We start from the raw sequence: 17,217 nt of genomic DNA, 5'->3' as shown, positions 1-17,217 counted from the left end.
GGCCGCTAGCTGCCTTACGTGGCCGGGGAGGGGGCGCGGGGCCGGGTGGCCCGGGGAGGTGTCGCTGCAGGGCCGGCCGTGGAGTGCGAGCAGCTCCTTCCACGGAAATCCCAGGCCCTTCCTTAGAGCTCGTGAGGCACGAGCACGAAAAAGCCGTGCCCTCCCAGAAATGGGGGTGTCTGGAAAATCTCTCAGGCTGCCTGGGCACGAGGGAGCTTTCAGCTGAGGGCTGCCCGTGACCTCCAGCGGGCATCCTCCGTGCTTGTTGGGGTGTAGCCCCATGGCTGTCAGCCTGAGGCGTGAGTGGGACTTGCTTCTTGTACGTGGCTCAAGGTAGACGTGAAAATGCCATTCGAATAAGCATCTCTGAATCCGGGTACTAACAGCTAGGAAGCTGCGTGGAAACGGTCTGGGGTGTATCTCTGCAAGTTCACGCCTAAAACCAAGGCAATAGTATGACACTGTTGGACGAGATCCAACAGAAAGTGGGGTGTTTAGGATTTGACGCTTGTAATAAAATTCACTAGAGCATTAGTTCCCAATCTGTGATACAGATTAAGGTATAGAAAAATAGCGTAAAACCCCCAGGCTTCCAAATGAGTGAACAAACCACATGGTGAATGAAATGTACCTGTATAAGAAAGTCTGCTCTGACACAGGTTGTGTGACTCGTAAACCTGACAGATAGTTCCCCTTTTATCTTACTTTTGTGGCATCTCCCAGGAAAAACATTATAGATCATGGTCTTGATTTCCTTGCTGAAGACCCAGTATTTAAGAAAGGCTGCAGTCTTACAAGAAACGTACGTGTTTTGATCTTCGCCTGCCAGAAACAGGATCTATCCTGTAAACAGGCGTTATTAATGGCTTGGGTTTAAGTAACAGCGGTCGTTATAGCAAAACGTCCCTCAGTGAATTTGAACTCAAGCAGCCCTTGAATTCTTACTGGAAAACCGTTATTTTCAAAAGGGAAATGTACAAAAAAAAAAGTACCAATGAGTATTTAAATAATAAAAAAAAATCCACTGCTTTTTTGATGTTTGCAGAGATTTTTCACTGGCAAGAGTTTGTTTTGGAACACCTTGTGTAGATGCAACCAAATGTGCATGTTGTCCTATGGTATGACTATTGTGTTGCCTTAACTTAGATCGAAACTGCACAAGATGTTTTAAATGGCATTGTGGTCATAATGTTCTTTCCTTCTTTGGCTGGATGTTGTAAAATACTTGGTTTCTAAAGATTAAATTTCAGAATTTATGACTCGGTATTATAAAGGAGAAATGAAACTTAAAAATGGAAACATTCATCTGCTAAAGGAGAGCAGTTGAGCACAAATTCCATCTTCTGCTGGCCTTTAAAGATTGGTTTTGGCATACTAAAAATGATGATTCTTTGAATTGAAATTGAAAGGAGGCTGTAGCGAGGTGGGGGTCGGGCTCTTCTCCCTGGGAACGGATGAAAGGACGAGGGCGAATGGTCTGAAGTTGCGCCAGGGCAGGTTTAGGTTAGACATTAGGAAAAACTTCTTCACTGAAAAGGTTGTCAGGCTCTGGAATGGGCTGCCCAGGGAAGTGGTTGAGTCCCCATCCCTGGAGGTATTTAAAAGCTGGGTAGATGAGGTGCTTAGGGACATGGTTTAGTGGTGGGATGGCAGTTTTGGGTTGACGGTTGGATTTGGTGATCTTAAAGGTCTTTTCCAACCTAAACGATTCTGTGATTCTATGGTTCTATTAAATACTTATGTCCAAAAGTTGCTACGGCCTTCAATCAGAGTGTAATTTTCCACGGGAAACATTATTGCAGCAGTTCTGCCATTTGCATATCTCCAGTGTGTTATGGTGCAATCAGTTCTAGCTGACTCGCTCCCTGCAACAAGGCAAAGGTACAGTTATGTTTGCCGAACCGTCTAAGCTTTGGACTACGGGTTCTTGGGATTTTGGGGGGCAGAGCACCCCTGTCAGGCCTCTTAAAAAAAATATATATATGTGTAGTTCTGATATCTATAATATAATAGTTCTGAGCTGAGATAGGAGATAGCTGTAGATAGAAGCAAGAAGCTGAGTGAGCCCAGGAGTTTGCCTTGGCTTGTGGCAGAGTTGCTAGGTCTCTTCTCCTGTGGCCCACTGGTATGGAAGTAGAGGGTTGACACAAGCGAGCTGCCGCCTTCTACAGCAGGTTCCCTAGGCCAGGGAGTGACTGCAGAAACAACTTTAGATACGGGAACTGGGACATAAAGCCAGTCAAGAGGGTGAATTCCAGCTAAGGAGTTGGAGAAGCATGTTTTTTACATTAAAATTCAGACCGTGCATTCTGCAGGCTGCTACATTAGTCTGAAGGCAGTGATGAAGTGAGTCGCTTTAATACATATGAAAAAAATCACTTTGCCTTTTTTCCTAATGTTACTTTGTTAATCAGCAAATGACATTCAGCTTAAAGCAGTTTGCCCTGTTAACTTCACTGGAGTTTGTGAACGTGTGTAACGTGGAATTGGCTAGGAAAGTAATTTTTTTTTAATAACAGGTTTTATTTTTAAAAGGTACTTGTACAAGGAGGTACTGATCTTATTTATCTTTGTTTCACCATTGTTGACATTGGAATTATGTAAGTTTGAGGAATCAATTGTGCAATTGCTAGCTTTTTTGTCTAAAAGGTTACAGGTAGTTTAACTTTTTTGTATTGCTTGAGTGTGGATGCTTTTGGTGATTGAACCACTGACCATATGAAGAACTGGGCTTGGGACTGAATTGGTTCTGCTTATCCAGCTCTAGGAAAAGCTTGGCGTTGTCTGCTTACACAAGGCATCCAGATAACAAGAGCAGGGATTTCAGAGACAGTGCATCAGTGATCACTCCTGTTGGCATATAAATACGTGCACACATACAGTAACACCCACGAGTGTCCCCATTAAACATTTCTGGTAGTAAGAGACTAAATGAGTGCTGTGTTCTGTTTCTTGTTAGCATGTAGAATCATAGAATCATAGAATCGCTTTGGTTGGAAAAGACCTTTAAGATCATCGAGTCCAACCTTTAACCTAACCCTGCCACCTGACCACTAAACCATGTCCCTAAATGTAAACCATGTAAATGACTGCTAAGTGATTAAAATAGGATAAAGAGGATTAAAGAGCATAGGAATGGCGTACTGGCCCACATGAAGCTTTGTATCCTTCTAGGGTCAGCGTCTGGGAGAACGTCAGCCAAAACACGGGGTGTGGGGAACGGGACAGCAAGAGCTAACTTGGCTGTTTGTGGGCTGAGCTGCAGTTTCTTTTTGGTCACGTGTGCCACCTACTCTGCAAAAGTGCCCTAAGCGAGTGGGTCTGTCGTCTCCGGTAGGGGCTGCTGGGGTACCTGATGGCAGAGCGTCTCACCTGGCTGGGAACGCCGCGTAGGGCAGTCAGAGGGCTGGAACATCCCCGCCATGACTACCACCTGCAGCTTGCCAGCCACGGTGACACAGACCTGGGCAGGCTGCTGCAGAAAGTCAGTGCTGCTGGAGAGGGTGTTCTGCCCAACACCCAGCTGTGCTCCTGTCCAAGAAGGCTCAGCCCCACCAAGCAAGGAGTAAGTGAAATGGACCAAGAAAAGAGAGCAACAGTCCGACTTCAGAAGTGGACACCTAGGAGGAGGAGTAAGAACTGTGCAAACATCTTTGATGCTTTCCTCTCACTCTGGCCCAGACTCCTCATTTTCACATCAGGGCATTTCCTGAGTCTGTGGTCTGTCTGTATAGTAACCCAGTTTGGATCTTCCTTCTGAGTGCTTATCTCGCTTCCCCTGAACTCATGCGGGCTTCTTGCATTCGTAGCATCAGCTGGCAAGGAGTTTCGTCGGTCTGCTACTTTTGTGAAGAGCTGCTTCCTTTTGCTGGCTTTGAACCTGACTCCTACTAGCCTCGTGTTATGGCTCCTCTTTCTTGTACTGGGAGAGGCAGTGAGCAGCTAACACCTGTCCCCATTCTACTGATGCTTTTATTGACCTCAGTTTTCCTTCAAACGCCAAGTTGTCTCTTTTCTGAATGAAAAAGTCAGTTGTCTTAGGAAAGCTGTTCCCTGCCTTTCATCAGCCTTACTGTCTTTCTTTGAACTGTTTCCAAAAATACGCTCTTTGGGATGAAAGAACTAAATCTGCACAAAGACTTCGAAGAGTAGGTGAACAATCATGGCGCAGCAATGTTTCTTCTTGTATCCTCTGCTTTTCTTAACATTTCCTAACATCTGATTTCCTTCTTATACTGCGCTGCAGCGCTGACTTGATGCTCATTGCGGGGCGGGGTTGGACTAGGTGACCTTTAAAGGTCCCTTCCAACCCAGCCTGTGCTCTGATTCTATGACAGAGCTGTCCCAGGGACTCATCCCTGAGGGTCATGGTTAGGTCAGAGCCTGGCATTGTATGTGTATATACCCTGCCTGTGGAACTGGGATTGTTTTACTCTATCTATGATTAAGAATAAAAAAAGACTTCTTCCCCTTCCTGAAGACTCTGCAAGAAGCTAATCTCTTCTGGGGAAGGGTGAAAGCCTTTCCCAAAGAAAATTGGGACTTTGCTGACCAAGGTGTGGGGAGAGGAAGAGCATCTCCTGTCCAGTCCCATCATCTTGGTAGAGCTGCATGTGAATGGGATCACATCATCACAAGTGAGCGGGTTGTTTCACAAAAAGTAAAAATTTACTTTTTAGTTGGTGTATGTCGGCTAAAATGAATTTATCTCTGGCTGTGTTAGATGTGTGCTACATGTATACGTGATATAGAAATACTCCCTGACATAAATATTGCACAAAACATACCTAGATGCAGTTTCTTCCTCTTGCACAGCTAGGGCAACTATGTTTCTGGTTTATTTGGCTTAAGAAGATAATTGATTATCAGTACTTTGGTACTGAATTAGTCAGTTGCTCCCTTCCAGTATTTTCCTTCTGTCCCATGTACAGTGTGGATTTCAGATAGGGATTTTGTTACATGTATGTCGCCTGGGCGGATGCCACCTGAATCGTTACCATGCTAGTTCTTTTGTTTGCTTTTAACAAAGCACCAGTTCTGTGAATTGTAAGCTAAGTTACTAACTCTTCAAAAAGAAGAAGCTGAGTCTTCTGTCAGGACAACGTGTTTCGTACAGTGGGCAGCCAAGGTCTTAAGTCTTGTAGTGCTGCCTGTCACCAGTGGGTCTGCTAGGCTGTATAATGTTAGTCGTCGTGACTTTTAGTGAGACAGGTGCTCAAACTTAACTTTGAAGATATAATTAGAAAAATACCTATGACTAGCTGCGTGTCTTTGTTTTGGTTTTTCCCCCTTCTTGCACATTTTTTCTTAACTGTGTCTGCTTTCAAAAAGGTTGTGCTGTTTGCCGGTGTTTGAAATACATTTTTTTTCTCCTTTTCCGTAGTCCACTCAAGAGGCTTTTAGGATAGAATATGATACCTTTGGTGAACTGAAGGTCCCAAGTGACAAATACTATGGTGCCCAGACTGTAAGATCTACAATGAACTTCAAGATTGGAGGCGTTTCAGAAAGAATGCCAGTAAGTAATGTAAAGCTGTGTTAGTTTCTTCTTTCTAAGTATGTTTTGGATGTGAGGGTGAATACCTTCTTCTTAGACTTTTGCTGGGAATATGAGCAACTTTGAAAAGTTAGAAATTTCATGGCAAGATATTGTTCTGTGGTAGAAATATTTTTTGTTGCATTTAAATAAATTGAATGTTGCTTTTGAATAATTATTTTATTGTGTCGCTTAATTTGTTTAATAACCAGGATGAACAGAAATCTTTCACTTTTCTGAAGACAAAAGGCGAATGGAATAACTTGTTTGCTGTAGTGTTAATGCAGTTTGTTATTGAAGATGCTCAGCGTAGCATGAGTTGATATGGAGTTACCTTTTCATGTGTAGCCTTGCCAAGAGCATTAGTGTGCAGACACTTTGTCATGCACTGGTTTTGCATGTACTGAAACGTGTCAGTTTGCCCTCAAAAAGGCTGTTTCAGAAATGTTTCAGAACCAGTTCTCCTTTTCTGTTCATTTTACTGCATGTAATCTTTTTTGATACACAAAGCATACCTGGACTTAGAAAGGAGAGAAGAGCTGTGTACTGCTTTCTGTACTGCTTGGATAAATGTTACTGTGAATGGGAGCACAGGCCATGTGACCTGATTGCTCTTTGGTTTGGTTGATGGACTACTGCTGGATTTAAGTTCAGAAGGAGTTTGGTTTAGAACTAGATGTGCGATACAGGTTCCTAAAATGTCCTTTGGGGGGAAAAAAATTTACGTATTTAAACTTACTCTTGTGTCTCAGGTTCAAGTTATAAGGGCTTTTGGCATCTTGAAGAGAGCAGCTGCTGAAGTAAATCAAGATTATGGTCTCGACCCAAAGATTGCTAATGCTATTGTAAAGGCGGCAAATGAGGTAGGAACAAACTGTTCAAAATACTAGAACTGTCATTGTATTTTTATTAAGCTTTTCACAGGAAGTTTGAAGGCTGGGGGAAGACCTCTTGCATTTCTCAAATTGTTAGAGGCAGCCATTTATTGTTATTAAATTTTGTTTTTCAGACTGAGAAAGCATTTACTTAATATGATGTTTTACTATTTTACTTATTACATTTATAGAAGTGATAGAATGTTCAAATACATTTTGATACTTAAGTTGCAAGAACAATGTAATTTTTCCGCTCTATTAAGACTACTCATTACTTGCACAGTGTTGACTCTTACCAGATGAACAGGATAAAAAGACCTGTGAGGGGAATGGAGTCTCGGTTCGTTCAGCTAACATGGAGTCTGCCATGCCAAGCAAAGCTTTTTCATTTTGGAAGTCTCCAATCTGTTGAGCAATTGCATCTTGGTGACGTGAAGACCACCTGCAATATGAAGTCTCTCTGTTACTAGTCTATTTCCTCTTCAGACTTAAGCTTCCTAGTAAATCTGTGCTTTTTAAGTATCACTTTTATAGCTAAAGAGGACATGATGTGACACAGAGAGGCATCTCCTCTTTCTCAGGATAAATGCCACTCAAGTGCACGGAGTTGTGAATGACCATTACCTGAGGTATGGTAACACCAGGTGTGTTGCTTTGTGTAAATCAACAGACACATTTACCTAGAAGCATTGTTTTACAGAGCTTTCCTGTTCTGACTAGCTTCAAAATATTTCAGTATTTGCAGAAGCCTTATCCTCTTTCTACCAACTGTATTACCCTAAGTCCCAAGATCCAACAGCTTTGGAGAACTCCAGAATATGTCCAGTGTCTTCTTGTGGTTTCTAGGGTTCTTCTAGTTCAAGGTGGATCAGAAGTTTCAGTGGCTAAAGGCTACTTAGATTAGGTTCTGAAAGTTGTTTGGGGCTTTTTTGTTGTGTTTTAAAAACATTCCTGCAAGTGATATCTTTTCCCTTACCTCGAAAATAATTTTCTAATGTAACTGAAAAAGAAAGAGATAACAGCAAGGAATCAAGTTATTCTGGGAGGTGGGACCTTTGCCCCTGTATAAGATGGGTGATACGTGATTCCAGGAGGACTGATGTATCCTGATATCTGGAGATAGTTATCTAGCTTCAGAGTTGTGACAACAGATCCTTTGTTTTGCATTCTCAGCTCTTCTGAGGCTAATATGCATGGGGTGATACTTCCTAGCACAGATTTTGATACTATCACAAACACACATTTAGAAAAATCTCTAAATGCATGTAAGGTTCAACAGGCTCCAAAAAGTGTAGCTCAAACGGGAGAGTATTTGTACCTTTTGTTCTGTTTGGATATGAGATCATAGTTGTCATAGCCTACCTACAGAAGATGTAAGTTGGTATAGTAATTTCTGGCTGATCAGGACCTTGTTCCCATGGGTAATCAGCAAGTCAATATGTACGAATCTTTTTAAGTCCATGTGATTCTCTTGCTTGTTTATATGTGTAACATATCCAGTTACAGCTGAGGTACAGTAAAGACAGTCATGAGTCCTTTTTAGGCACCTCTGAATTCAAAGCCATGTAGATCCAGGGCAGTATTAGGGAAAGCATGCCGTAAAGGAAGGTGTTTGATACCAGCAACCGTCTGCCGGTTCATTGTGTTGATGCAAAATCTAATGTCTACAGGTATAAAAGGTCTGAAACTTCCCTGTATGAAATTTGTTTCTGGAGAAATTCCAGAGTCCAATCATACAAATATCACCTACTGCATGTGCGTGACAGATGGCCTTTGGCAAAAGCACCTCATCTGGGGGACTCTTTGCCATAGGGAACGGACTTCTGAATACCTCTAATTCAAATTGTTGTATAGTTGCAATTGGTGTTCATGGTGCAACTCTGCAGCTGTTGAGCTTGATTTCCTAGGAGAAAGCAGTGCACCCATGCTGGTGGGTTTGTAAACAGGTAAGTGTAAGTGCTGTCCAAAAACTGCCGTTTCTGACACGCAAAGGATGGTCATAACCCAAGGAGATGGACAACAGTGCATCAGTACTCTGAAGCACTTCATGTGCTCTGACTGAGAAACTACTTAAGACTACTTATTTTTCTTTCCTGGGAGATCTTACTAAGCTGAGCAAATAACTGTGGAAGGGAGAACCAGCATGCACTACTTCTAGTCCTACCCAGAAAGATTAGAATCTGAATTGCTTTAAAATTTGGGAAGGGGGGGTTGTTTTTTGACTTACAAAATCATCTGCGTTGTTTGGGAAACAGAAGATACAACCTAAAAGACCTTTTAAGAATCTTTTCTTTCTATGACAGTAGAACATGAAATCAAATTACATATTTCTCTGTGTTTCAGAATTCAGCATCTTCAAAAAGCATAGCAAAAGTTTTTTGCCCTTTTAATAAATATCTGGTATTACATCAGACTTAAGTATTGTTGTATAAATTCACAATTGTTCTATGTAGATTTACAAATACAATGGAGAACATTATTTGCATCATAGCTATAAAATTCTCAGGTTTATGCTTTTTGATTTTTTTTGTTCCAGTAGAACAACTTCTCCCTCTTTTTCCATTATAGGTAGCTGAAGGAAAATTAAATGATCACTTTCCATTGGTGGTGTGGCAGACTGGGTCTGGAACTCAAACCAATATGAATGTCAATGAAGTCATCAGCAACAGAGCCATTGAGATAATGGGCGGCAAACTGGGGAGCAAAACCCCAGTACATCCGAATGATCATGTTAACAAAAGCCAGGTCGTTATGCTCATATACTACTTCTTTTAATGTCAAAAGTATTTTTTTATTTTAACTGTGAATTTTGAATTCTCTTACAGCCACTGCTTAGATCTTAAAAAAAAAAAAAAAAAGAAAAAAAAGTTTTGTGTACAGCTTTGGCAACAATTTTCCAGGTTTTTCAGTTTAAATGAACTTTAAAAGATTGGTCAGTGACAGTATGAGCTTTCTAGATTAAAAATTTTGAACTCATTCATGACAGATGAATTCATACATGATGTAGTGGGCAGAGGTGGCCTGGTAACAGCCACTGCTACTGAAATATAAATCCAGTTTCTAAAGGTTGGATACTTATAACTGTTAGTTCCATAATGCATTACTAAAGCATGTAGAAAGAATAATAAAATAGCTAAAGTGCTGTAATGGGTAATTTTTCCCCAAGGATCACGGTAGACCTTTTTATTATACTTCACTCTTAGTATTTCCTTCAGATTAACTGGAGTCTAGGCCAGTAACTTGGTTGTATCCCTTCTTTTGTGCTTACTCAGTATCCTGGGAACTACAGATTTAACATTATGAAAGCAACACATAGGTGTTTTGAAGTCACTTACAATTCCTTTAAAGTCATCCATCCATTTGTTAGCCATGTCTCATAACTATTACAGTAATTTTTTTTTTGTCCCAATGTTGTTGTGAACAATCTTCTCAACTTTCTGTGTGTATAGTTATGAATAGTTGGTTTTATCCATAAGGTACTGGACTGGAATTTGGAAGTTTTGATTATTCCTGCAGATTGACTTGTATAACATTCCCAAGTTGCTTACTCTTAGTTTAGTTTCTTCTTGTTTATAAAATAAAGAGCATAAAGCCATAGGTGTACATTTCACAGCAACAACAGCAAGAAAAGCTTGTAAATAAATTTCTTGAACTTTCTTCACAGAGTTCAAATGACACTTTCCCAACGGCAATGCACATTGCTGCTGCCCAGGAGGTTAATGAGGTGTTGTTACCTGGACTAAAGAAGCTACAAAATGCACTTGAAGCGAAGTCCAAAGAGTTTTCCCAAATCATAAAAATAGGGCGCACTCATACACAAGATGCTGTTCCGCTTACACTTGGACAGGTAAAAAAACCAAACCAAACCAAATTATACATTCCTTTGGAAAATCCCTTTAAATGTATTGGAAGAAACTGTGGCAAACTTGAGGATGCCTAAATTAAGTTGATCGTTTAAGGGAAATAATAGGAAACTGGCTGAATCTCAGTCAGAGTATTTCAGTCTTTACTGGAGTTTGCTGGGTGCTGTACTCTTAATAACTGCATCATAAATGTTCTTAGTTTTTTTCCATGTGTGTTTTACTTCTAACAGTAGTAAGATTTAAATGATTTTTAAAAGATGTTCCATTACCAAATAACACAGTGTGATATTTCTGTTACATTGACGTTGGAAGGAAGAAGGTAGTTAGTCTGTAATCTGTGAATTTATGTAAATGAGGTTTTGCCAACACACAAAAATACGAAGAATTTTAACTAAAATCTTTTATATATGATTATATGTGATAGCAAATCTTTGTTATCATGTTGTCAAGAATAGCTTAAATTACATTAATTTGGTAATGAATTAGCTTAAACTGAATTGATAAAAATCCTTGTAAAATGTGCGGATTTTTTCCAAGAATTCACAGGTGGGGTTTTTACTAACTAAAATTAAGTGCACAAAGCCCAAGATCCATTTCTCTAATTGTACCTTGAGAACATTAGTTTAATCTGAGAGCTGATATACCTTGGATTCAGATCCAAGTTGCTAAGTATGCAACTGAGATAAAAGGCAAGAGAAAAATGTGTTGTGGTATATATTTTTATATATGTAGGTTGTTTTTATGTGTAATTGTTTGTAGTGTGAGAGCAGTCTTTTGATATACATAAACTTTCCCTCTGAATGAAAACATGCTAAACTTTAGTATTCGGGTAAAATTCGGTGCCTTCAGGTTTTTAAAGAAATTAGTCCAATCATGCTAAAAATCTAAACAATTCTAGATGCTTATTCTTGCTTGTTGTCTTTGTTCCTTTATTTTGTCCTCCTTTCTTTCAAAGGAATTTAGTGGCTATGTGCAACAGATTAAATATGGTGTGGCTAGGATTGAGTCAACCATGCCAAGAGTGTATCAGCTGGCAGCTGGCGGGACTGCAGTTGGTACAGGATTAAACACAAGAATTGGCTTTGCTGAGAAAGTTGCTGCGAAAGTGGCTGAACTGACGGGTGAGGAATGGTATTTCGGAGTTATCAGTTAAGCGGTATATGTAACATACAGTCAAACTCAAACTAAACCTTTCAGTTTCCATACTTCTCATAAACTCAAGTTGTATTTATATTTTAACATGAAACTTTCTGTTAATGCCGTAAGTTACATGCCTTATACTTTGGATTTTTCATGCAATGTATTTTTATAATTGTACACGGTGCGTTGAAGGTGACTGAAATTACCATGTTTTTCTGAGCAAGGCTTACTGGAGATGGATACAGTTTCAGGCTTCTATTATTAGCCCAGCTATAATGCTTCTGTCTTGATCTTTACTTTTCTGGCTCTCTTAATCTACAGTGACTTGGCACAAAAAAAGGGGAAAACCCCTCCCAAAGCCACAACATTTTTTCATGGGAAAAAGTTTGCTGTCTTGATTTTTTTTTATGCTGTTTTTATAGATCTTAAAACTTAATTTACAGAGCCATTGAGTGTTTTGATCTGTAAAGCAGATCTTCTGTGTCATGGTATCAGTTTCTAAAATGTTCCCAAAATGAATACGTACGTCTGTCATGTAAATTTGCTGTGAAATCTAAAACTGCATATCAACAGTATTTTTGTTTTAACGGATCTCTTACTCACTGTGTTGTAGAGGGTCAAGACTTTCTTGTACCCTGAGAGGGAGAAAGTAAGTTGTCATAAGCAACAAGCTGTGGGGAAGCCATACAGACCTTGTTTTGGTGCCTGAGGAAGTCATCGGTGGTGTTAGGAAGCTCTCCCATCTTAACGCTTGTTAGGTGCACCACATGGGCCAGTTGTGCGAGTTCAAACCACGTAGGGCAGACTATGGAAGTTACACACTTTCTTACAGGGGACATTTATTAGCAAGGGCAAAAGGGAAAGTCTGGAGTAATCTCTGCGACTGAGAAAGGGAAAGTTTGGAGTGATCCCTGCAACTGAGAAGGCATTTATTAGCAAGGGCAAAAGGGAAAGTCTGGAGTGATCCCTGCAACTGAGAAGGCGGCTATGCACTTCAGAAGCCCGTGCAAATTGGGTGGGATTTGGTATTTGGCAAGAACTTCAGAACACTAGAAATGATGGGGGTTATGCTGCTTTTGTTTGAACTGGTGATGTAAGCTCAGACCAGTAGTTTTGTGGGGCAGAAGTCCAGCCCACTGTCAGTCCATCACCACTAGTAAGATTCTGTTGAGACTTTTCTTCCAGGGCAAAGGCCTGAAGAAATATTTTTCATTATGGAACCTAGCATTCAATCTCAGGCATTTAATTAACGTAAACAGAGCTGTTGCTTCCATTGCTCCTGTGCTCTCACTTTTGGCAGCAGTTTCAGGCATCCCCCAAAATCTGAATCAGCTTCCACATGTTCTGTCTGGTTTGCCCCTTACAGTGCTGATACTTGTATGCATCTTTTTTCTTTTAAGTAGCTAATTCCATTGCGATTACTTCTTATATATCCCAATGTCTGCACTGTGCTGCAAAAACCTGTTTTCGTAAATGGGAGAAAACATCCCAGCAACTGACAATCTAAAGAATCTAACTTGATTTAATGGAAGAAATACCGAAGTTTGGGCTAACTTGTAAGAGGTTCTTAACATTCGCACTGTACTGTGGCGCAAAGCAATGCTTACTGTGCAACACAGTATGAAAGCTTGAAATTTGTACCTTTGTTGTGGATAGATGGGCAAATTTCATATTCTTCTGTATTTTAGTGACTTCTACTGTGTCTTTTGTATTGAATTTAGTCTGTTTAAGAAATATGTTTGTGAAGAAGGGTCTAGAAAAGGCAGATGATCTTACAGCGTTATTAATTTTTTTTTTTTTATTTATTAAGCTAATGATGTGTTTGATTATCTGGTTTATGTCTGCCAGGAAGTGCCTGGCTGGTTTAATGTTTCCTGCCCTCCCTGTAGGTTTGCCTTTTGTCACTGCTCCAAATAAGTTTGAAGCTCTTGCGGCTCACGATGCTCTAGTTGAACTCAGTGGAGCTATGAACACAGTGGCATGTAGTCTGATGAAAATAGCTAATGATATTCGTTTCCTGGGTTCTGGACCACGCTCTGGACTAGGAGAACTCATCCTGCCTGAAAATGAACCAGGAAGCAGCATCATGCCAGGTAAAGAGAACACATACGGAGAAAAATTTGCCTGTTTCTTTTGTTTTGGACGACCAACTCTTAACAGATATTTACCAAACAAATGTCAGTAAGTCCATGATTCAGCACTTCTGTCAGTTTTTATATTGTGCCATATTTTACCAAAATTCATAGTTCATAAAAAATACTTTCTTGCACAGCTGGTTGTTGGGAAGTGTTTGGCGGAGAGTAGTATCTGTAAACATATCATATGACTATTGATACAAGCATACTTCTCTAAACGTTTTTTTAGAATTGCAAGATCTCTACAATTTTTGTGTAAAGACTTTCCTGAAACAAGGTTTAAATTATCTAATCTATGAGTTGTAGTAATATCATGATATAAATTGACTTCTGTCTTTACTGCCTAGCATGTGTTATGAACTCAGTGTTCTCTTCTGCAATGATCCCAGTGTATGGGAGGATAAGAAAGGAAGGAGTAAGATTAGTAATCATTCCTTGCCTCTCTCCTATAAAAAGTATGTGTATGCGAACACTGAACATCCAAAACTAGTCTAAGCATATTCTTCCTGTATCATAATTTATGAAAAAATCCAGGTGGTGAGCATATCTGGTTCTCAAAAAAAGCAGATAATGTTCTTAGGATTATTTCTAGAAATGAAAACAACCATAAAACTTTGTTAGGAGGCCACTCTCAATTTGTTTGGGTTTTTTTTCTCCAGATAAAGTAAACAGACTGTATTAATTTTATTACAGAGTAATTCCATCAGATTAAGTTGACTGAGATTTGGTAATGATTTACCAGAAATGGTTACTTACACGAATAAAGACAGGTTATAATCCCTTGGCTATTAAGGACTGTGGTAATTTAACAGCTGCTTAGCTCATGCACATTTTATCCAGCTCTCAAAGTCTTGGTAGATTGCTAAAGCAGCCACAGCTGCTTCAAAAATCCTAGCTGAATTACTGGAACAGTACCATGAGTTTAATATCTTTTATGGAAATTATTTCTTTTCTGTGTTGCACAGATACAGATGAGTAAGACATGTTACCTCCTACAAAACATCTTATGTTGAATGTGGTTTGGTAAATGGGGGAGGTACTGATTTATTTAGTTAGTTACTAATTTTTCTTTCTTTGGCAACCTTTTTCTCCCCTTCCACAACCAGGAAAAGTGAACCCTACCCAGTGTGAAGCTGTAACCATGGTGGCAGCCCAAGTTATGGGAAATCATGTTGCTGTTACTGTAGGAGGTAGCAATGGACACTTTGAACTGAATGTTTTTAAGCCCATGATGGTAAGTTCATAAAATTTTAAGTATCTAGGACTTCTAAAATCATCATTTTTACAATTATATAACTCAGGGGTGAAAAACCTCAGTGGATAATTGGTCAATACAAGCACGACAGAAGCAGATAAAAATGTGAGAACAAACTTTATTCTTTTGTTTGGTAAGCCCTTGTTATTTTGACAGGCAACTGAAAATGTTTTTTTACATGAAACTATCGTATGCAGATAAGCTTTTATCTTAAACATACGCTTATCATCAGTCTAGGGAATCACGGAGAGAGGAACACAGAGACAAAATTTTGTCCAAAGTTGAAGAGAATTTAGTATTTTAGCTGAAGAGAATTTTGGTGTTTAGATTTTTTTTTCTTTAGTCACTATCTGTAACTAATTTCTGTTACTGCTGAATACTAAAGGATTACGTGCTTTTGGCAAGTGAGTCATGTAAAATTGTAAATGATTAGTCTTGGACTTAAGTATTTAAAAAAAGTCTGCCTTCCACAGTGTGAGCAGGGTACACTAAGATACATACTGCTTGTAAGACATTGAATGAATCATATGGCTGCTAGTGTAAGGATGATAGTGTAAGAAGAATGAAGGTGACTTACGGAAAAGATCCTAATATCAAATAGAAATAAAAATAAAGTTGTTGGAGACTTTGTAATCTTTTTAGAAATAAGAGAGACAAAGGAAGCAGCGTGTCCTATGTTATTTTTCTACACAGCCAATACTGACTGATGCAGCTTTTTTATTATGCTAGTAAGAAATGATTGAAAAAAAAATATTGAAATCTTAGAATAAAATCACTATTTGTCTCTTTCTTACTGTGCCTGTTTGGGGTACTGGTGTGTGGTTTTTCTTTTTTCCCCCACCATCTGAACAAACTTCTAAGCATGCAGCACCTGGTTTTGACAAAAAAAAACCCAACCAAACAGTACCAAAACCAAAAATTGTATTGAACAGCCAAGAGATGTACCTAGCAGAAGATAAATTTTGATAGACACCTCTTCAGAAAAAGAGTGGCATGTTATGGATTCTCAAAGTAAAAGACTAATGCCAGACATTATTGTACTTCATATTTGTTAGATGTCTTCTCTTGATTGGTACCTGAGGGGCGAAATGACAATGACTCAAATGCTTTCATTTATTTTTTACTAGATTATTTGTGAACTGTTACAACAAAATTATTATGCATACTGTGGTTGTCTTAATGCAAGACTTCTTCTGCTATTGAACCGTTCTCACAAATTCCTTTAAATAGGAGTGGCTGAGCTTACCCTGCAAAAGGAGGAGGGTGTATTATTTACTCTGCTCCTTTTATACAAACAGCCCGTTACAGAAGTGGATATTGTGGGGAAGGGCACTGGTTATGAATAAATGTGCCAGACTGTGCAACTGTTACAATACGAATGTAATGGTTGGTGTTTCTTTCTCATTTGTTAGATTAAAAACGTTTTAAACTCTGCACGACTTCTTGGAGATGTTTGTGTTTCTTTCACCGACAACTGCGTTGCTGGAATCCAGGCCAACACAGACAGGATCAACAAACTAATGAGTGAATCCCTGATGTTGGTGACAGCACTTAACCCGCATATAGGTAGGTTTAAGGCTCAGAAACGTCTCAAAACATTACACTGAAGTACTTTGCTGTGACATTATTTTGCACACGTAATTTATACTGTCTCAATGTTTAGGAGACCAAGTCATGGCCCAGGCCAAAGGTTAACTTACTTTAATGTCGCTGACTAGTATTACTGGTGGAAAAGACATGTCCTCCTTGCAGTGGCCATACCAGAGCAGTATAAAAATAATTGTGACGAGAGTCCTGTGACGAAAGGCCAAAAAAAAAAAAAAAAAAAAGCAATTGGGAGAATTCATGTATCTGTTGCCCCAGTTTGACCTCCAATAATGAAAAGTGAAAGATTACCATATTTTTTTTTTTGGAGGAGGTCACGTAAAACGCTGATCTGCATGCACGAGGACCAGAGTAACAGGATTTACCTTCCCTTCCCGTTGGGAGTTGGTGCAAACCTTCGGCGCGTGCGTGCCGCCGAGGGAGCGACGCGGCCGCGGCCGTGGCCAGCAAGCCGCTTCCCCAGAGGCCAGGCGTCTTCCCCTCCTCTCGCCTCTAGCGAACCTCCTGAAGCTGCACGCGGCTGACTCGCTGGTTGTGGTTTGTTGCAGGGTACGACAAAGCGGCCAAGATTGCCAAAACGGCCCACAAGGAAGGGACGACGCTGAAGGAGGCGGCCCTGAAGCTGGGGTTCCTCACCTCCGACCAGTTTGATCAGTGGGTGAAGCCGAAAGATATGTTAGGTCCTCAGTAACTCCTTCCAAAAAAAAAAAAAATGTTCTTAACATAAAAAATAAACAAAATGAGGCAAACGCGATGTGCTTTTCTTCCGCTTCTCGACCTCCCTCGCACCTGCCGGCCGTGTCCCTTT

The 17,217-nt window shown here is 39.9% G+C and overlaps 1 protein-coding gene across 1 annotated transcript; it reads left to right on the top strand.

Moving 5' to 3' along the window:
* The first annotated feature begins 3,355 nt into the window (after window positions 1-3,355).
* Window positions 3,356-17,140, top strand: FH (fumarate hydratase). The gene is made up of 11 exons (XM_035896789.1): window positions 3,356-3,484; window positions 4,521-4,637; window positions 5,384-5,518; window positions 6,289-6,399; window positions 8,980-9,156; window positions 10,076-10,258; window positions 11,230-11,395; window positions 13,304-13,507; window positions 14,656-14,783; window positions 16,217-16,370; window positions 16,958-17,140. The coding sequence occupies exons 1-11, from the start codon at window positions 3,356-3,358 to the stop codon at window positions 17,098-17,100; spliced, it is 1,647 nt and encodes a 548-aa protein (XP_035752682.1). The 3' UTR covers window positions 17,101-17,140.
* Window positions 17,141-17,217: the final 77 nt, after the last annotated feature.

Source organism: Egretta garzetta, unplaced genomic scaffold (assembly GCF_000687185.1).
Source record: "Egretta garzetta isolate BGI_Z169 unplaced genomic scaffold, ASM68718v1 scaffold716, whole genome shotgun sequence".
Lineage (NCBI taxonomy): Eukaryota > Metazoa > Chordata > Aves > Pelecaniformes > Ardeidae > Egretta > Egretta garzetta.
The sequence above is the reverse complement of the archived record's forward strand: the minus strand, read 5'-3'. Positions and strand labels throughout refer to the sequence as shown.